General features: G+C 46.7%; 1 protein-coding gene across 1 annotated transcript in view; it reads right to left on the reverse strand.

The window, feature by feature from the left end:
* CORO2A (coronin 2A) overlaps positions 1–22158 on the reverse strand; it is a 61850-nt gene that overhangs the window by 12112 nt on the left and 27580 nt on the right. The window contains exons 2-3 of the mRNA XM_042788086.1: positions 9832–10032; positions 4591–4707 (exon numbers count right to left, since the gene is read on the reverse strand). Of these exons, the coding sequence (XP_042644020.1) occupies positions 4591–4707; positions 9832–10032 (318 nt within the window). The remainder of the gene's footprint in view (positions 1–4590; positions 4708–9831; positions 10033–22158) is intronic.

Consider the following 22158-nt stretch of genomic DNA (forward strand, 5'->3'; position numbering starts at 1 on the left):
TCTTGGTAGTGAATATGAATGTTCCTGGCTTTATTGAATGCCAGTCCTTTAAATTAGCATATTTCATTTTCTGTGAGCCTGAAGACTCCTCTTCACCCTCTATCTTTAGCCAGCAGTTCTACCAGTTTGTTTTAACTTGGCAATCCAACCTTCCCACCCATCCAAGATGTCAGCACAATTACAAAAAGCTATTCCCAAGGGGAAGAAGTAAACCACAGATCTTGCAGACCTTGCCTCCTAACAAACTTTGAGCGGGATCAAGGAAATCTGAAATAAACTTCAGCAAAGAGTCCGCGAAGATATTATAGCAGTGATTGATCCAAGCAGTCATCCACTCAACACAATCTGGTAAAAGAACTGAGAACTCCCCTGGACAGATGACAGCTATATTACTGTTTGTCCCATAGAAAAATGCACCAGTGCCAAATGCTTTGCGAATGACACAGACATTTGTCAAAGTACACAGAAGCCCACCTATGTGGGCACACAACAGATGCCCTGAGCAGAGAGACTGGGCAGCACCACACTGAACACGCAACACTGGGAGTGTGCTGTCTTATAACACATCTACCAGCAACAATGGGTTCTCGAAGGATGCTGCATGAAGACAAATCCTCTGTCCTCCTGGGGACAATAGAGGAAACCTGCAAAAGGGGCTGAACCTATGCAGGTAAAATGAAAGAGTCTTTCTCATACTAACCCTAGAAGCACAAGTATTTAGGATGTTGACAGATGACTAACCCCTTGGCTCAGTGAAAACTACTATGCTTGTCATAATTTTTCTAGGACTTAGCTTGAAGCAAAAGGGAAATGCTCTTTGAAGCAGAGAGTTCATGGAAATTAGCCACACCTGCCCAAGTCTCCCACTGTTTGGCTGATGAGGATCACACCTTTCTAAGCCAAAGGAGGAGAGGCACAAATTCTGGAAGCTGGTGGGAAAAATCACGAGCACCCTTGTAAAGAGTGTTTTATCCCGCTGAGGAATCAAGCCCATCAGAAACCTAAGGACGGTGGGATTCAGTAGCCTCCAGATGAACTTCTACAGCTGTAAGAGAAAGCACCACACTCTACAGCTTCAACAGTCAACACTAAAGAAATTGGGCTGAGAGAGTAAGAAAGTGAAAAATAGATTGTGTTCACATTGAGATGAATTGTCTAGAATGACCCATTCGCTCCCCATGCTATGTAATGGTTGTTGGTAAAATCAGGGAAAAGTCCCTGGCTGGAATCTCAGGATGCATTAAATGGCAGAAATTGCCAGTGCTTACTGTGCAGAAGAAGCAGGTCTTGGAGCCAGTCCTCCCAGGACAATCAGGGACAATCCACAAGCTGTCTACCCTGCTGCATCTTGAAGAAAACCTGACAAAGCAAAGTAGCAGGGACAGGGCTGCCCCTCTAACCACAAGGGAGATCTTCAGCAAGCTGAATTCATATGTGCCCGACAATTTGCCAAAAGGAACAGAAGGGGTAGGAAGATAAGCCCCATACTATTCAAACTCTCAGCCCCTGGCTACTTGCATTGGCCTCAGTTCTAAGCCTGTCTGAAGCAGCAGTGGGAACTGGGAAGAGCACTGGGTATTCACATAGACTCTCCATCTGTGCCCAGAAGTGCCACTCTAGATGCTGCAGTTACACTCCATATACAATAGCTGTGCCATACACAATAGCTGTGGTACTACTAAGGCAAACTCCACGAAGGCTGGTTAATGGCCAAGAAACCTCCGAGGAATGTGGGTGGTGGGCTATTTCCACCACCTACACAGAAGCTTTCAGCCTTCCTCAAAAGTTCCAGGGAGACCCAGCCCAGTAAGAGCAATCAGATACAACCTTGCACATAAGCCAGAACAGTGGCTTATGCTTATGCTCAGAAATGGCAGAGAGCACCAGGCCTTTAACAAGACTGCAAGGAATGCTCTTGCTCTGATGTCCAGCCCAGTAGAAGTGGTGGACACGTCTAGGACCCCAAAAAACTTCCCCAGACTTCTCTCAGGACAGAGAAAATGTTGCTGTGGAGGTGTCCCAGCAGTATGTCCAATCTGAGCTTTCCAGTACAGGCCAGGACAAGTAAGACAGATGTTGACCCCATGGAGTGAGTCCAACAGCAACCACTGAGATGAGGAGGGAATGAGAGCACAGCAAATCTGAGAAGAGCTAAAAAGAAAATAATTTGTTCAGTTCAGAAGTGAGAAGGCAAAGGTGAGCTCTTCTGGCTACCCTTCAACATTGCAGGAAGGCACAGAGAAGATGGATCCAGACTCATCGGAGTTGCACAAGGAGACCACCAAACGCAATGGACACAAATGGCAATATGGGCACTCCCTGAAGATCAGAGAAGACCTATTTTCCCTAGAAGGGTACTCAACCCCTGGAAGAAGGGCCCACTGAGGCCACAGGATCTGTAGCCTTGGAGATCTTCCCAACTCATCTGGACAAGGCTTGGAGCAATCTGATTCAACTGACCTGCTAAGTGATCTCCACAGGTCCAGCTACCAGGTACCAGGAAAGACAGTCACACTAAGAAACAGTCTGCTGTCCTCACTACTTAGCGGGGAGGGAAGAGGTGTCCCTACACTGTGTCACTATGCAGGGGACCCCTAAGATCCCATTTCCTGGTACCAGGATGATGATGGGAGGGTAGCACAAAAAAAAAGAGAGTACAGTCACAAATAGCAAGACTTCTTAGAACAACTTTTGGTACTGAGACCAGTGACAAGCTCAGTGTTTCTATTTTCAAGCCTGGAGAATGACCCAGTGCCAAGTTTCAGTAGGAAACCAGAAAAGAAAGCTGACAGAGAGCAGCCCTTCTGCATAGGCCCCGGGGTCCTGGTGGACAATAGAATAAATATGACCCAGCAGTATGCCCTGGCAGGGATGAAAGCTAGCAACATCCTGGTCTGAAACAACAGGAAGATAGCCACTAGATCAAGTGAAGTGATTTTGCCCTTTACTCAGCAATCATGAAACAAGAGCTGAAATACTGCATCCAGTTTTGCAGCTCCCACTGCAAGAAAGATTCTGATAAACTTAAGTGAATCCAGTGGAGGCCACCAGGATGCTCAGGAGTCTGCAGCACTTGACTTGTGAGGAGAAGCTGAGGGAGACAGGCTTGCTCAGCCTCGGGAAGAGACAGCTTCAGGGAAAACTGATAGAAGCCTTCAATACTGACAAGACCACTCAGAAAATAGAGCCAGGCTCTGTCTTGAAGTCCAGGGTGGGAGGATGAGATACTGCGGTCACTAGCTACACCAGGGAGGTTCTGGCTGTATATAAGGTAAAAAAATTCCCCATGGGAGTGGTGAAGAACAGGAACAGGTTGCCCAGAGAGGTGGTGAAATCTCCATCCATGGAGGTTTTCAAGACTCAGCTCCACAGACCTGCACAAGAGGTGGTGGTAGAGACCACTCAACCTCCCTTTCAAAACAAATGGTTCTGTGGTTCTATAACTGCAGCAGGAAGCTCCAAAGCTTGTGCTCATTTCTCATCTGAGGCTCAAAATAGAGGTCATGATGATGCCTTCCTGCCACAAGTCCTTTCTGAAATAGCATGAAAACCTGGCATACAGGTTGGAAGATAAAATAAAACCCTCACAGGCAGCCCAGAAATTGAAAGAAGCCTTCAAAAGAGGCATGAATATCCAGAGAAGCAAAGGCAAGTCACTAAACAGGAAGGACAATTCAAAGACCCTAGATTTCCAACTCAGGAATGATTTTTGACAGAGATGAAATGGCAGAGGATGTGCACCGAGCCAGGGCTGGAGGAAATGACATGGGAAACCTCCTTGATGCTATGTGGCAGAGGGTGAATATACCCAGTGAGAGAAAACACATGTGGAATCTCTAGCAAAAAGCACACTAGTTAGTCAGATGTCCTCACTACCACAGAAGTCAACATCATGCTTTTGACAGGACATGGAAAGCAACTTTTCAGTGGTACATATGGGCTAAACTGTCCCTTACAAACATGAATTGAATCTTTCAATTCCTAGTAACTAGTCTGAAGCTACACTGGAGTGAAATATGTGACTGCAACTTAATTATACTAACTTCAGCCAAACCACTTATTGCAGAATAGTATGACACAGATTCCTCAGCTACCCCATAACTGATCCAGCATGACTTTACAGAGTAACTGAATGCAGTAACAAGCTCAAACCTGCTCTGCAGGGAGTTGATCTGAAATAGCTGTTCCAGATTACGTTGTGTTGAAGCTTTTATTCTGAAGTAAAGGAAGACTTTCATAGCAATTAAACTTGAATAGTCATTCCACTTTAAATTCATATTATGTTTTTCTCATGCAAACATTGCATCTCATGCAAACTCACTGCACCCAAAAAGATGCAAGTCCCCACAAAACCGATCTTTATCCTCACAATGATTTTGGTATGTCACCTGAAAGAGACCACACAGGTCTAACCTCAAGAGAAATAAAGGAATCTTACTCTTTCATGATTTTTTTATATATATATATATATATATATATATATATATGCTTTCACATCTCATCCATGGGCCTTTTAGTTTCTTTTTTACTTCTTTTCCCAAAAAGCACATTAGCCAGGTAATAACGCAGAGTACAACCTGGTAAACTTACTGTGGCATCTTCTGAACACGAAGCTATCACAAAGTCATTGAATGGGTTCCACTTGATGTCCAGAACATTCCCTTTGTGCCCACATATTTTGGGATAATGTGGATCAAGCTTACCTGTCTGGAAAAAAACAAGTATCATCAAAACTAAGGTGAGCCATGGAATTACAGGACATTTTCAAGGAAAATCCAAGCCAGCTCCAGCAAGAAACCTCTTTCTGCTTGTTATGCTCCAAATGCCCTGGGTGTTCTCTATCTGTTGAGAATGGGCTCTTGCTGTCCCTGAAAGGCAAGTCTTGATGATATCATCAAAAATAAAGGAAAGAATTGTTCAGGCCTTCTTAAGTACACACTACGATCAAGAAATCTGTACACATGCAGCAATAAAGACTGCTGAAGTTAGAAGACAGTATTTGGTTCAGACACCAGAATAAAACTTAAGAGGGGAAACACTTATGAGTGAGTTGAATCTTCCATATTTTTTAAAGATCCTGGGAAACAAACAAAAACAAACAAACAAAAACAAACAAACAAACAAACAAACCAAAACAAAACAACACACACAAAAAAACAAAAAAACAAAAAAACAAAAAATAAATTTCTTTCAGAACATATTTCTTATAAGCAGGAAAAAAATGGTTTAGCATGTATTTTTTTTCCTCAACAGCTAGCATTTATTTTATTTTTTAAGCAAAAAGACATTTGTAACACAAACTACAAATGCAGTTTTTCTTTCAAGTTATCTATTTCTCTCTGGGTGTGTTCAAATCCAGTCATTCACCAGATTCAATCAGCATTCCAGACAGTCCAAAAAAATGCCATGTTTGGATGGCATCTTCCCTCATAAAAATCTTGCACAGCTACTAAGGAGTATTGAGGGCCTTGTGCCACATGGAGGCTGTGTCGCATCAGGATAAACCCATACTGCAGGCACAGTAGCTACAAAGTCGATATTTCTATTACGTAGTAGGAAGGGTGCTGGTGATTTCATCAACATTGGAGCCGCACTTTTTTCTCCCTGTCAGGAGCAGGAGTAGTATGGGGAGCTCCAGGACCCACCTTACATCCCAGACATTGGTCATTGGTCCAAATGCAAAGGTCAGTCACCTAAGGAGAGAGACACGGTGGCAAGCTGGTGATGCTTACCTGCTTGCTTTTATCCCACCTGGAAGAATTGTAAATCACAAAGAATGCAAATGCATGCTCTCCTGGAAAGCAGACACTTCTGCTGGTGTGCTCCCTGCACCTCTCCAAAGGTGGGCCTTAAGAGTACACAGCAGAAGGGAATCAGTGCTGGCCCTAACCTGGATGTGTCTAGGATGTAATTTTCCCAACCTTGAAAATTTGTACATTTTTGAATGCAGAACATGCGATGATGTGTAACTATTCTGGCTTCATTGGAAAGTTTGTCCCATAGACTGGGACTAACCTGATTTAAATTGAACACCCAGGGGGCTTTGAAATGTAAAAGACTGTGCTTTTTTAGACTAGTCTAAAACAATTCCCTTTTATAACAGCGACAATGCAAAGTGACTTGGGAAGGCAGGAGAGAGATAAAAGGCCTTTAATAAGCAGCGTTCCCCCGCCCACGGTGTCCTTTTGTAGGCTTCAGGGCTTGGTTTCAAGCTGGCAACTCAATGGGCTGGGCAGCCAGCTCCGCAGGGATCCCTTGATCCCTGTGGGAACTCTGTCACCTCCCAGAGCTGGCTGCCTGTCTCCTCCCCACACCATTTGGGAGACTTCCAGGCTGCCAACAAACATATGTGACAGGTAGATCTGTTGGTCTCAGACACACATCTGCATGTGGAAGTGAAGCTCTTCACGGGCCGGGGGAAATTTCATTCTACAGATCAAAAACTATTTCAGTAACTAGATGTGTTGTCATTCATGCAGAGGTACCTGACCCACAGTTTCATGCAGAGCTTGAAAATGAGTAATTTTTCAACTACTTGCTTTCTAAACTCCCAGCATTTTTGCAAAGTAGCTAGAGTTCCTTGATGAAAACCACTTCTAATGGAACAGCTGTTAAAACTCTCCCAGCAGATTTGTACAGGGTAGATTACCATGAGATGGGTCAGCCCTACTTCTCAGGTGTTCTCCAAAGGGTACTAACACACCTTGTCGTCACATCATAGCACTCACATATGGCATCAGTTAAGTAAGGACTGAGGGGTCATCACAGGTTTCATTTCACAGTCCTTGCCCACAGAGTGAAGGAACAGGGGTTTGTGTCTCAGAGGTCTACACAACCACAGGTGTTCTTCCTTTCACACCTGGTGCTGACACACTGAAAGACTGGAGACTGCAAAGACCTGGACACAAATATCTCCCTGTCTCTCGGGACTTTGTTCTCATTTTGCTATCCCTTTGCTTTATGCTGCAAAGGAAGAGACAGATGCAGTCTCAACTAATTCTGGTCATCAGAGAAGGAAAAAGGCAGGCCTTGGTCTTTCAAAGGAAAGCCACAAAATTGTGCTGAGTCAAGATCCTTCCTTGGCATGCGGTGCATGCATTTGCCCAGCACATCTGTGTCAGACACCAATCCACACCCAGGCCATGCTAGGGGAAAGCAGCTCATATCAGTTATAGTCATTGAGCCTGTGTCTCCTCATATTTGCAAGATTTACAAAGGTATTCAGTCTGTTCTGGGCATCAGGCAGCCCCTGTGGCCACAGACACTTCCCTCCCTGGTGAGATGTGCTGCCATTCCACCCAGCTGGCTTCAGCAGCACATCTCCATGAGGACCTAACTGACACATCCTGCAACAGAAGACCATTTTCCAAGTGGTGGGAAATATTCAACTAATTCCTCCTCAGGTTGAATGCAAAGGCCTGCTGAAAGGAGGCTGTCTAGGGCAAAGAGCATATTCCCTATATAACCTCTGCTGCTCCCAGCCCTACCTCACCCTCAGGCTCTCAGAGAGGAAGAATGGTGCAGAAGGCAATAATGGCATTTATTCAAGGAGAGATGGAGAGAGCTGTGTGTCCATGACACCACAGGAGAGGAGCACAGCAAACAAGCAAGGAGGTATGGTTAAATGGAGAAAGGTTGAGCCTGTGTTCGAGCACATCACGAGGCAGGCAGCCCCTCTGGTGGCACATGCAGAATTAACTCAAAAAAGCATTGGAGGGACAAGAGCAACTCCCTGAACAGGTTGTTCATCCTCCCCGGAAAGTGCAGCTTTCCCTGTCCCAGCTACTCTCTCCTGCTTTGGCTAAACATGACATCCTGGCTCTTGGACTCTTCCTCCAGACTGTGGCATGCTTGGGATGTGGCTGCTCCCTATGAAACCAATCAAAAGTAACCACGGATCAGTTTTCCATCATGAGAGGGCAATACCACCCCAGGCAGATATCTCCCTCCAGACCAGGCTTCCTTCAGTGCCCTGGCAGGTGAGGGCACAAGCCAAGATGCTAGTACGCTTCTACCATGGGTCATCATCACAGGAGGAGGTGGTAGTGACAAATACCACCACCAACACAAGTCAAAAGCTGCTACTTTTCACCAGGTGGCACGAGTTTGGAAGCATATAATGAAAAAAAGTAACTGATACCACAGCCCTCCGACTCAAGGAACCCCTCTCTGTGGCTGGCTGAGGCTGCTGTGCCCCCACAGCATGGGTCAGGAACAAGTATTCAGAGAATGGCTGTATGAAGTGCAGCATGTACAGATTGTTTCCCTGATCCACCACCAAAGGTCAACGCTCAAGGGACTTCATGAACTAGGGGACCTGCATCTGAACAAACACAGTTTGTAAACCAACTCCTCTTCCTAACTCTGTCCTGTTTGGAACCCCTTAATTCTTCCAAGCTTGTCAGTACCCAGAACAGGGAGCTCTGCATCTGAACTGCAGAAGTGTTCCCATCTGCTGCTAACAGTCTGCTCCCTGGTCTCCAGGATCCCCTTCCCTTCACCACACAAATCAAGAAGAATTGCTCCTTATGCTTCTTCCCCATGCTTTTCACAGTTTTATATATCTTGCTCATTTGTCCTCCCAGACTGACTGAGGACTAACCTGCAAAGCCTTTTCTCACATGAAAGCAATTTCACATCTGCATTGATGTACTTTAATTATTCTTTTCTGTATCTTCTAGTTCTACCATGTCTTAGACTTCTGCAAGCAATATTTCAGATCTGGGTACAGTATCTGAGCAGGTGTTAACAATGGAAGAATTTCTACTAAAGACTAGCCAGGCTGAGAAGAGGTGAGAAGACAGAATTAATAGCAAGCAGTGCAAACACCTTCAGCTCATTTTGCCAACACTTTGAAAGCTGGGTCCCACCCCATGTCCCACAGTCACCAGCTGCCTGCTTATAGATGCAACTCTGTGATAAAAGACAAGTTCTTCAGCCTCAAGAGATGATGGTTGAGGGGGCAGAAGTGACTCAGTCAAGAAAAACAGGGTGGTGGTTATGTTTAGAAGGATCGTCTCTGAACAGCACCAGTGGTGAAGGAGCTGAATAAACAAAGTCTAGAAGGGCCTGGAACTGTCCTAGGATCTTCAAGAATAGCCAGTTCACTTTCATCCTTAGCAGCTATATATATTGAAAAAGTCACATTGCAATAACACCATCAATTAACTTTTAATTAAAGGCTGAACTTTTGTCTTTCATCTGTTCTGCCCTGATTCCAGAGAACTCATAATCTCATACTGAAGTTAATCCACATTAGTGCATGCCTAATTTTTCTGAAGCAATAAACATCAGATGGCCAGCTTCTCCCTCCCATCAGATCCCTAAGTCATCAAAACCCATAAACATGGGATTTGTTCCTGAAAGGGAAGTTTTTCCAGCATCAGTGCTTGAAGTTCAAGAGCTTCATTTACCTGCTAGCCGTGCCTCCATTCTTTCACGAAGGAGATCGTAGAGCAAAACATACCATATTCTCCTTTGATCACTGCTGAAGTCACGCCACTAAAGCACCTTTCAGTTTTTGCTCTTTGTATCTACTAACTGCTTTTTTATTCACAATTTGTCCTAGGAGACAAACATCTGAACAGCACAGTTCCTGCTGATTATACAAGAAAGGCAAATGAGATATGAAATTAAGGAAGGTGTTAAAAATCTGCAAGCAGCAAGGTACACACATCCCAGGAATCATCTGCCAGGGCATCTGGGGCCCCTTCCATCATTTTGCAATTCGGGCAACAGCATTAACTGAACATCCTCTGTGCAATCTAGCTCCTTAGAAAGCCCAGCTCTCCTCCAGCCTCTCGAAAGCCGGCTCACCTTGGCGGAGCTTACCTGGTGGATGGGAATGACAAGGAAGGCCCCTCCACCCGCGCACTCAGTCACCACCGCAATGAAGTGGGGGTTCACGGCGCAGAAGTGGTTGTCGTGGACGTTGCGGGTGATGGGCACGCAGTCGTAGCACTTCTCCTTGCTGGCAGCTTTGCCGTACACATGGCGGAACTTAGAGCTGCGGTACTGTGGGTGCCATGACATCTGCAAGGAAAGAAACACAATGCCCCATGACATAAGGATTGGCTGTCCCAGCAAGGCTTGCAGAGCCCCACTTCCCTCTCCCCAGCACAGGCTCACCCTCCCCATTTGGGCTCCACGCTATCAACTCTCAGCCAGCAAGCAGTAGCTGTGTTTTTCTCTGCTGGTCTTCACCCCTTTGGCATGACCCATCTCTGCACTCAGTGCACATCTCTGATGGAGAGAGGAGAGCACAGGAGAGAAAAGACAGCTCTCTCCCTCACCATCCAGCTGGGCTGTGTGTACATCAGCAGTCCCTATCGCTGGGGCAGGGCCATATGGCAGCAAGTTTAATAGGAGATGAATCCTAGTAGCACAGAGATCAGGAAGCATGAAAGATACAACATCTTGGGTGAGGAAAGCCTGAAAGACGGAAAGTAACTAAGCCAGTCTGGATGCATGCTTCATTTAGCCCTCAGACGGTTCACGACCAAAAACAAGTCTAAATTTTGCTGGCATGAAGGGAAAAAAAGAGGTGTGACAGATCATAGAAATAGCTACAGTTACCTGTTGGGGTTTTTTCCACTGACAACAAGGTTCAGCATGTCTGGTTTGTAACTGCACCACAGCCCTCTGAGAGACAGCATTTTAAATGGTGTTTAAATGAGATACATAAAGCATGCTATACACAGGAATCCCTTCCCACAGAGAGCAGTGAAACTTAATAGAACTGGTACAACAGATTTCAAATAGGAAACTATCACTGTTGGGCAGAAAAGGCAATTCAGACTACTAACTCCTGCTTTTTCCACAAGACCCAGACAGTAAAAGGCACATGGTGGGGATGGTGAGAAGATCCTACTGCCCAAAGGACAAGAAATGCAGATCAGGCAAGAAGGTTATGGGTGAAAGAGAGCCCCACACAGTCAGCTGGGAGTATGGACAAAGACCGTGACAGGTCTTGATTTTGCCCCATATAGATCTGTTTAATGTGCTTTTGGTGAGTGGTATTATCAGTGATGCTGAGTGGGGAACCCAACCAAGCAGCTCTTGAGTTACAGCAAGACTTAGATTGTTCACTCTCGTGGGTGTTTGAAAGGAAGCATGCACTCAATGGCCAGAAGCCAGGTGCATCATAACCTGACAAACAGGGGCCCAAGTGCTTCTAAACCAAAATGTCTGTGTTGCTGGCATGGTATTGCATCCTGCTGGGATGACTGTTAAATGCTAGGAATCTGTATTGCTTGATCCTGGGCAGTCAAACCTGGAGATTTGTAAACACCCATCAACACAAAGATCCACAAAGCTCACATTCCACATCACACTGGAAGATCTGGGCTGTGAATAGTGCTAGGACACAAGTCCTGTCCTATTGCCTGCCTTCTCCCAACATACTGGCACAGCTCAGAGCCAACCCCATCTCAGACAAATACACAGGCCTGTAAAAATCAGTCCTGGCAGATCACCAGTTGCTTTTGTTGCTCACTTTTACCTTGGCATGTTTTACCTATGTTAACCCTGCATTTGTCCACACTCTTAGCTGATTAAATTTTTTGTACAGAAAATATTAGGTGCAAATGATCTCTGATACAGTAACGGCTACCTACCCCAAACAAAACCAAAGAAATGCAAGTTTTTTGAAAAAGAAAGCAGTGATCCCAGGAAGCTAATCTTGAAAGAAGGGATGTTCACAGGCAGAAAGAAAACTGAGATTATATGCAACTGGCTAGCTCCCCAAACAGTCCCAGAGGCACAGCGTTCTTGAACAACTCCATGCTCATTACAGCTTTAGTGGTTAGGTTTACTCACACCAAAGGAAAAAAAAAAATAATCACTGTAATGTCTGGATGCAGCAGTTCCTTCTTAGAGCAGAACATTATCTTTCCAAAAGTAAATTAACAGCCTCACTCCAAGAAACTTCTAGCTAAACTACTCTTGAGGTGGGAGAGAGTGTGTGGTCTGGAGGTTCAAGGCTCCTCTGCAGAAAGGATTTGCCAAGCATACAGGAGATATTAATTATTGCTATACCGTTCCTATGGAGAGCAGGAACACACAGCGAGATACTGACATCCCATGCAGACTACCTGTAAAATGTTAACAGCGAATAAGGTATAAAGTAAGTAAAAGGAATTTAATGTTTGGACAGTGCTTAGGAAAGACAGCTCTCTCCTATTTCAACTTGTAGAATCAAGGTTCAGCTGTCATAGGAATGGACTTCAAAGCACCTGCAATTCAGACAGCAGGGCAAGATATGACTGTGAAGATCATAAAATTGGCAAAAACAATCCCAGTGACACAGTGTCCCTCTTGATACAACTGCAGCCACAGGAGAAAGCTCAGCACTAAAAGAAAGTACTCTTGGAGAAAATATGGCAAAAAACAGCTTGAGTTGGGGCAGCATCAGCAAACTGCATGTGGTACAGTGAGAGATGTTGATCCAAAATAAAGCAGACACATGGACATTAGGAAAAGCTAGTTTGCAAGGAGTGTGGAGGAGTGTTCTGCACTAGAGGTTGCTTGAGTGGTGATAGGTCTCCATCCCCGGAAATCTTTTCATGACTTGATTAGACAAAGTCATATCCTCCTTGATCTAATAATGTTCATAACAGTCCTGCTCTTAAGGAGAGGCTGAACTGGAGGAAACCAAGGGCACAGTGCTACCAAACCTTGTAATTTACAAGTGAAAAAGCCCACATCTTCGCTAAGTAAAATAAGCCCCTGTGTGTACAGCTTGTCTGCTACAAGGTGTGCAGAAGACAGGATGTGGTTCCTCCACAAAAGACTATCTTCCAACTGGATGTTTATGAGCACAGCATGGCCATGGCTCTGGCAGATCTCAGCTATTAGACAGTGCAAGTTACGTACAAGAAGATCCCTGCAGAGGAAAGAGGTCACCATCCCTAGAAGTTCTCCAACAGAGCTCTCAACATACCAAATGTTGTGTTATGCACAATGCATAATTGCATACGCACAGTGCATAATGCAGGCCCAATACTGGATGCAGAAGTGGGTGCATAGGTACTAAAAGGACTACAGAAACACTTATACTCCTAGCAGGTCCCCAGTGCAGTCTGCCTTCCCACAGCTTGCCCAGATCTGCCCTTCCACTGCTGTCAGGACAATGTAGGAACCAGTCACAGGCCACTGGTAGCCCTTTTCCATCAGCAGTCCTCGCCTAGCCTCTTTGCTCAGCTCCTGCGCTCTCATGGCAGGACAGAAGGGGCCTCAGCCTACAGCTAATAGTGTCCACCTTTTTTTTTTTTTGTAAAGCAGCAGGTTTTCCAATCACCACTTCTCCTCTCCTCCCTTTACCTTCCTGGATGGAAGACATTGTATTCACTCCTCATCTTCAGCCATCTTGACCAACCTCCACTCTTTGTTCTGCTAGATGCAATGTCATATTTATTCTGGGAAGAGACAATCTGACTGACTGCCATGTCCACCCTCCAGGGCTGAAGAGGGAGCAGGGAGACTAGCCCGGGGGAAGAGAGGCATCTCCACTCCTTCCTCTCAACAAGGAGAGCAGAAAGTATCACCATGAAGGCAGAGCTGAGCGAAAATGCTTATGGCCAGGCAAAGGAAAGACGCATGATCTTCACAGCATTTCCCATCCAGGGCTCAGAGAACCTGTTCTGGAGCAGCTGGCAAAAAGCTGGGCTTGCTTCCTTACACAGTGTCCTGGTTTTGGCTGGGATAGAGTTAATCTTCTTCCTAGTAGCTGGTACAGTGCTGTGTTTTGGATTTAGTGTGAGAATAATTTTGATAACACACTGCTGTTTCAGTTGTTGATAAAAAATGCTTCTCCTAAATGAACAATTTTCAGTCTCTCCGTGCTCTGACAGCGAGCAGGTGTAGAAGAAGCTGGGAGGGAGCCTGGCCAGGAGAGTTGTCCCAGACTAGCCAAAGGGATATGCTGTACCATAGAACACCATGCTCAGAATATAAACTGGGGGGACTTGGTTGAGGTGGGGGGATTGTTGCTCGGGCATCGGTCAGTGGGTGGTGAGCAACTGCGCTGTGCATCACTTACATTTTCTTGGGGTTTATTTCTCTCTATATATTTTTATTCTATTCATTTTCATTACTATTATTATTATTATATTTTATTGTTATTATTATTATGTTTTATTTTAGTAATTAAACTGTTCTTATCTCAACCCACAAGTTGAGATAAGTTTCTTCCAGTTCTCCCCATGCCGCTGGGAGCGGGAAGGAGTGAACAAGCAGCTGCGTGGCGCTTCAGTGCCGGCTGGGGTTAAACCACGATACACAGGTGCCAGAGACAGCATCTCTGAAAATGCTGTGTGGGAGACAAGGCTCTCCTTAGCTTACAAGCGCAAGAAGGTGCTTGTTACTGATATATCTCCTGCTCCCAGAAGGGGCTGCAGTGTGACCCGAAGTGGCATGAAACGCCTGCAATGCAAAAGTGCCAGATGCCACTTCTGAACACAGCTGCAGAGAGACACACAGAGAGCCAAGCAGCAGCCCAGATAGGGAAGCCAGGAAGAGCTGAGCTGGGCAAAACACTTCTCTACAGGGCTTGTACTTGTGCAGCTCCAGATTGCCTGTTTCGGAAGAACAACATAATGTTATCTGCTACACTTCTGTACCAGCCAGAGATAACTGGTCTTTCCTCTTTTATTCGCCATCCCTGCAAGATTGTCAGCTACTCAAAACAGCTTCCTGGCAGTGAGCAGAGACGGCTACTTGCTCCACCGGCAGCATTTCCCACCACTCACTCTTGGAGGCAAGACCAGCTTGAATTCTCTCCCACCCTGGGCAAGTCCTGCAGCAGGGCAGCCCCCCCACTTCTCTGTAAGGGCCTTTGAGCTCCCACATGACCCCCACATTCCACTTCAGCTAACTGCACTTCAAGCTAGTCGGTCCAAGCTGTGCCACATTGACACTTTTAAAAGTTCATCTCACCCTTTCCATGCCCCACCCTTGTCCACCACCGCAACATTAGGAGGCAGGTCCTCTGGGGGCAGGGGGACAGCCGGGGGGGCTGTAGCATCGTCAGAGCTGACTCCGTGGGCCACAGGGAGCTAGCTGCAAAGTCCTCCCTAGAGCAGGAGGCGGAGGCACCTCCATGGGATTCCCCTCTCTCCCATATTTCCATGGGAAGCAGGAGACCCTGGTGCATGAGTAACTTTTCACAGTTCTTCCAAAGCTGCTGCGGCTCTGGCTGCACTTTCCAACTACCTCCTCCCATTCAAGGCCCTACCACACTGCAGGACCTTCCCACCAACCTCATCCTGGACCCGGTCACAAAGGCTCCCACTTCCAGAGGAAAAGGGAGCTGGACGAGGAGATTCCAATAGTAGCAGGGCTATGGGTGCTCCCCCTCTGCCCACAGCCCCAGGCACAGCCCTGGGCATCCACTACCTCCCAGGGCCCATCCTGGGGTGGCTGGATATGCCAAGGCGCATTGCTCAGTGTTCTCTGCAGGGTCTTCTTTCCCATTTTTGAATGTTCACTTCCCCTTCTCTGTTTTCAGGTTTTGTCGTTCACAGTTATTTGGTTTCCTTCTAGGTTTCCTCACCTTCATCACCATCCATAATGCAGAATAATATAGAGAGACACCAGGCAGAACAAGGTGACCACTGTTCAAATATGCAGGGTTGGGCTTAGGAAAGCTAAAGCCCACCTTGAGTTGAGTCTGACAACGGATGTGAAGCTCAACAAGAAAGGTTCCTACAAGTACCACAGCAGTAAAATGGCAACGAGGGAACACATGGGCCTGCTGAAGAATGGGGCAGGAGCCCTTGTGACAAAGGACACAGAAAAGCCTGAGGCACTGAATGCCTTTTTCAGCTCAGCCTTTCCTGCTGAATTGGGTTTGCATGGAAGGTTTTGGTAGAGGGGGGGCGGGGGCAGGGGGGTGGCGATTAAAGGTGGTTTCTGTGGGAAGCTGCTAAAAGTTTGCCCTGAGTCTGACACAGCCAGCACCAGACAGCTCCAAGACGGACCTGCCACTGGCCAAGTCCAAGCCCATCAGCAACGGTGGCAGTGCCTCTTGGATAACATATTATAGAAGGGGAAAAAAAACTGCACAAGGAAACTGCAGCCAGGAAAGAATGAGAAGATGTGAATGAAACAACTCTGCAGACACCAAGGCCAGTGAAGAAGGAGGGGGAGGAGGTACTCCAGGTGCCAGAGCAGAGATTCCCTTGCAGCCCGTGGTGCAGCCCATGGTGAGGCAGGCTGTGCCCTGCACCCACGGAGGTCCACAGTGGAGCAGATCCCCACCTGCAGCCCAGGGAAGACCCCACGCCGGAGTAGGGGGATGCCCAAAGGATGCTGTGACACTGTGAGAAGCCCACACTGGAGCAGGTTTGCTGGCAGGACCCATGGACCCATGAAGAAAGGAGCGCACGCTAGAGCAGGTCTGCTGGCAGGACTTGTGACCCCGTGGGGGACCCACGCTGGAGCAGTCTGTTCCTGAGGGGCTGCAGCTCTGGAAGGGACCCACATTGGAGCAGTTTGTGAAGAATTGCAGCCCATGGGAAGGACCCACACTGGAGATGTTTCTGAAGGACTGTTCCCTGTGGGAGGGACCCCACACTGGAGCAGGAGAAGAGTGCGAACAGTCCTCCTCCTGAGGAGGAAGGAGCAGCAGAAACAAGATGTGATGGACTGACCACAATCCTCCCCATTCCCTATCCCCTGTGCCACTCAGGGGGACGAAGTAGAGGAAAATCAAGAGTAAAGTTAAGCCTGGGAAGAAGGGACGGGTGAGAGGAAAGTGCTTTTAAGATTTGGTTCTATTTCTCATTATCCAACTCTGATTTAACTGGTAATAAATGAATTTATTTTCCCCATGAAAACTGCTGTTTGGAGGGGCAACCATTTTCAAAACTGTGCAAATAGCAACTGATAAAAAGGATGAGGGGGAGAAAGTGAGGGAAAATACACCATCATTTGTCAACAAAACAGGACTGTTTTTTCATTGCAAAAACTTCCACTGTCACCTCCCAAAGAGGCATATTTGTGCATTTTATAGAGCACCAAAATTAAATGTTTTGCATTGTCTCTTAACAATATGTTGTCCCTGGATGTTTTTTAGGATTAATGGGGTTAGCTTTCTCCCTGCACTGGAGGGCTGGTCCCATTGCACAGAGGTTCTCTTCTTACACAGCCATGTCTGAGCAGGGTGAGCCAGCATGGGCAGACCCCAAGGTCATGAAAATCCTGGGTGTGCAGCACCAGGTAAGGCCTAAAGCCCCAGCTCAGGGATCCCCAGCTCACCTCACCTGGTTGTGGGGCACCAAGGAGCCAGGGAGCCCACAGCAGGGGCATGCAGACCATCCCTGCACACTGGGCAGTGCCCATGGGCAGCACAGACCCATCTTGAGAGGCAGATGGAGCTGAGGTCTGGGTCTCCTCATCTAGTCAGGGACATAGAAGATCCCTCCTGACTTGCTGCTCAGGGCTGTTGTGCCACTATCCCAGCACAGAGACTGATGCTGAATGACAGAAGGATGAAAGGGACTGATGAAGGGACCATCAGCCCTCTGCCAGCTTGGCACAGAGCCCCTTGCATCCTGGAGAAAGGGGGAAAGCAGCATAACCTTTGCAATCCAAGAATCAGCCTCCTGTCTTCCCTCCCCATCGTTCTGACCTAATTCCCAGTATCACCAGCCTCTCTGTGAGGGGAGGGGGCATTAGAATGGTGGGAGGCACTGCAGATTGTACCAGTGTTCATATGTTTCTAACCATACAGCTGATGCAAAGAATGTGTTTAGAACTATCCTCCCCTCCCCCAGCTCTCAAAGACCAAGTCCTGGGAGCTTGTGGCTGTCACTCCCACCTCTTCCAACAAAGAGCATTAAGGACATTTTTTTTCTGAAGCTGCCAGGAGATCCTGGCAGGATACAGAGATCCCTGCAGACAGTCCTCAGATCTCTGCTAACCAGGCTGCAGTGGGCAATCAGCACAAGCTTTTTCAGGCTGGACAGTGCTTCCTAGGCAGCTTTTGCCCGTTGAGATGTGCAACCCTAGCACTGGGAGCACTATCTCATGAAAGAATATGCAGTGCTCTATATGGAATTTTCTCCTTCATAGTTCCTCACTGCTGGCATAAACAGAAGAAGCAGCTCCTCTGCTTCTCTAAGCAGGATAATGCAACCGCAAGAGATACAGCAAGGACATAGAGGCAGTTTTAAATTATTCCCTGAAGCCTCCCATAACAGGCATTTCTGAGTGCTTGGCTCTGAGCTGAAAGGACACAGCATGGACTACCCTGAGAGACAGAACTGACTGCGTGGAGAGCCTCAACCACAGAGCAGAGGATTCTTCATGCAAGCTGGTCTCAGAATGTAAAAAGATCCTCATCTCTTGTCCAAGGTCTGGAATACAGCAGAAGGAGGCAGAGAAAGTGAGGTCATGACTGCAACTTCTCACACTGCTAAAATCCAAACTCTTTGACTGTGAAAACTTTGTCTGGTCCAGCCGCTCGCAAGCAGTAGGGATTTGGACAACTGGCAGAGAAACATCTGGAGATGTCATCAATGTGCAGCAGAGTGCAGGCTTTGCTGAAGAATGGGCCTGCAACTAGCTCTACTGTTTCTGTGTATGCACAGGTTAAGTCACAGATACAGCAAGCACAGTCAGCAACAGACCTAAAATTGATCTGTAAGTCTGCTGCTTGAAAGACCTTTTGTTCCTTTTTTTTTTTTTTTTTAAGACAGAGTCATATTGTTCCTGGCTCAGCAGTTGGGTCTGATATAATAAAACAGCAGAGCCATAGCAATTCTCAGACCTGTGCTCAGAACAGGTGGGATTCCTCTTCCTCACACCTGAAAAGGTACCCAGAAAAACAGTTGGGGTACTTTGTGATACCCTCAAGCACAGCCCTCTCACACTTACCAGATGTGAATGTGGAGATGCTTATGTGACCTCTAAAGAGCAGACAGTTAAAGATGCAGAATCCAGGTTCACCATTTGTCTTCAGAAACACGATGCAGCAGCACTGAAGGGACTTTGCTCTGCTTTAGCTCTAACTCATTTATGAGGTTGTTTATGAAAATTTAGCTTTTCATGACTCATCTGTGAAACCTGACTGCAAAGGACCTAGATCCTTGCCAGAGGTGCGAGGTCCTAAAAGCATTATGAAGTCTAGGGATGTCTGCAGCACTCAAAAGCAGTTTTGGGCAAACTATGCTGTGGTATATTTACTACTCTCCAGGAAATGTCAGACAGAACAAACAGGCATATGCACGTCCAACTGACTGAACATGTGCTTTACCATAAGGCCAGAATGTTCCCGCTTGCCCTATTGTATCCCACTTACCCCAGGATTACTGATTTGCCTGCACGGTGCATGAAATTTGTGAATTCTGGATAAATTTTTCTTGCTCCTGGACAAAATAACCACATGGAAAAAGTGAAATATGTTTGAGAAAACCCAGACATATGGTAGTCTAACCCACACCCGACTGAGAGTAATTTCTCATGTGGTGCACAGTATTCCGTGAGAGTCACAGTAGCCAGGTCAGCCCTAATAGTCTAGACACTCAAGTCATTGGCAGCACTTTATTCTGCCTTTGATATCCTTGGAATCAATAGTGCCAGGAGCTGGAGGACGTGCAGACAAGGAAGTTATTTTCCTTATAACCTGAGGAAGGCCTGAAAGAAGATTGATGGGCACCGTATCTCCCAGAAATACCAGCCCTTGGGTGTGGCTCCACACAGTTAGGAGCTGACCTCTCCAGCACACACTCCTGGCCTATCTGTGTGCTGGCACTTTCAGTCCCATCCATGAGCTGCTTTCTCTTGCTCAAGGAACAGAAGATTAAAGGGGGAGGGCAAATTTAAAAAACAAACAAGCAAACAAAAAATCCCCATAAAAAAACAGAACAAGGCGCTTGAGCAGAATCAGATCATAAAAGGTATCTGATGTGGGTCAAACAGAGCACAAATGGATGGCGGACACATCACAGCTGGAAGCAGAGGGAATTGGCATGTCTTTGGCAGTGATGAGATCCCCTCAGCTCACTCAAGGAACCACAGCCAGGTGGTGTGACAGTGTCACTCCGGGAAAGGTGTAGCTATGAGCCAGACCTTGTCTCATTCCCCTGTGAACAGGCATGCACACCTCCAGCAATGGCTGGACACACATTATGTGTTGTGCTGTACCCAGCTGGAGCAGGGAGGAATGGAGACTGCATCAGGGTCAGATGGGAGATGGGTTTGTAACCTGACCAAGAAGTTTGGGGGCAGGAAATCCCACCTATCATCACCAGCTCCTATATTGCATGCTTTTCGCTGCGTGCCAGCCTTCTGCTCTTTCCCAGTCACCAGGGACCAGCAAACTCTAAGGCACGCACCATCTGCCACCCAGCATCTCCCATCATGTCACACAAACAAAATGTAACGGTGGATCCCCACTGTGGATGGGGAGAGGTGACACCAGAAGACATGGGAGCCAGGACCTCCACACATCCCGCTGCTGGCTGCCAGGAAGGGCGCTCGCTTTCTAATTCCCAGGTGCACAGAGCAGAACTATCAGCTACCAAGCCTCCATCCGTCAAATGGACACCAAGGGCTAAGCGTGTATGATGCCTTCTGGAGCCAAGAGTGTCCACTGCCATCCAACCTGATTCAGCAAAAGGCTTAGTGTCAGCAACAATTTTCAACTGACTTTATGCAAGGGGAAAGGCTGAGAAATCCTGACATTTACCAACCTGTGTATTTTTTTTCTTTCCCTGCTCTAAAAATACAAGCAAGGAATAAGGCAGACTGGCTCTGCGCTGAACTACTTAACTGTGGCATGAGCTACCTATATTTCCAGGAAAAAAACGATACACAGCAAAGGTGCACAGAGGACGATGCTGGACTGTGTGCTCCTGCCCCACTCCACATGCCTGCACTGGGCTCTCAGTTCAGCTTGCGCTTCCCATCATCAGCAACACAAACACCAGACAAGTGACTTCAGCTCTGGGCACTGCTCTCAGGAAAGGTGCCAGACAGTTACAGGAGAATTCAGTGGAGAGTGGTACAGAACAGTGATCAAAAGGTGTGTGACCTGCTAAGAAATCCTAAAAGCTTCACAGTGGAGATGATGGGGGGAAGCCATGACAGTAGGCTTCAAACACGGAAAAAGTTGCTACAAAGAGGATATAAATCATCTGCTTTCAAAGTCTAGGGGAGACAGAGAGCCGAAAAAACATGTGTTTTAACCACATCAGAGGAGTCTCCAATTAGACAGCAGTAAAATTTTATAACAGTCACTGGAGTGGGATAGGCATGAATCTCCATCAGCAGCATTTCCCAAGCAGACTTGATAAAAGCCTGGCAGTAATGACAGAGCTACAGCTGATCCTGATTTGTACAGGAGACAGACTCACAGAGCTGAAACAGAGAAATCACATAATGCTGTGATTTCATGTGCAGTAAGCCTGATATGTCCAGAGTGTGGCAGGGCTACACCCACTCACACTGGCTGCACTAACCCCCTCAGCAAGGCACCCAATACCTCCGTTTTAAGCAATTTGCAGTGGCAATACTTAATGTCAGAATTGCAATTCTTAACATCCAGGGCAAAACAGCTGCATCAAATAGAGCTACTGCAGAACAATCTGTTTCATTGTGGTATCAAGAGCTGTGCTGGAAGCCAAGCTGTTGAGCAATGGTCATCACTCCTGCCATTAACAGGTCAGAGTAGCTCCTTTCAAATCTGTCACTGTTCAGAGTCACTGTTAAGAGTGGTATAAAGGTAGATGAAAGGCAAAAGTTTTATTTGAGTTCATCTGCTTGATGCAGCATTTGAGCTGAAACCTTCTCTACTGCCCTTGTGAAAACAAGCAGACCCTGTTTCCCTGAGATTAACCTTAACAACTGTATGGGACTGCAAAAAGGATGGATAGGGGGAAGAGACCATCCTATCCCAATTCAGAGCTGAAGATGATGGTGAGCAAAAGGGGTGGTGCCTTCAGAAGCAGAGATCACATGACACCACAGAAAAGGAAGGAAAAGGCACAAAAACATTCAAAGCAGCACAAAATGGCATCTGGAGAACTCACAGGAGTCGAACAACACCAGTGGGCACAAGAAACTTCTCCTTTTGGGTAGGCTACTTGGAGCTCCTTCAGGGAAGGTGTCTGAGTTGTCTGGCTACAGAAAGTTTCTCAGGCTAACCAGGCTGGAAAC

The sequence above is a fragment of the Tyto alba genome, unplaced genomic scaffold, assembly GCF_018691265.1.
Source record: "Tyto alba isolate M040663 unplaced genomic scaffold, T.alba_DEE_v4.0 Super-Scaffold_13, whole genome shotgun sequence".
NCBI classification, from domain to species: Eukaryota; Metazoa; Chordata; class Aves; order Strigiformes; family Tytonidae; genus Tyto; species Tyto alba.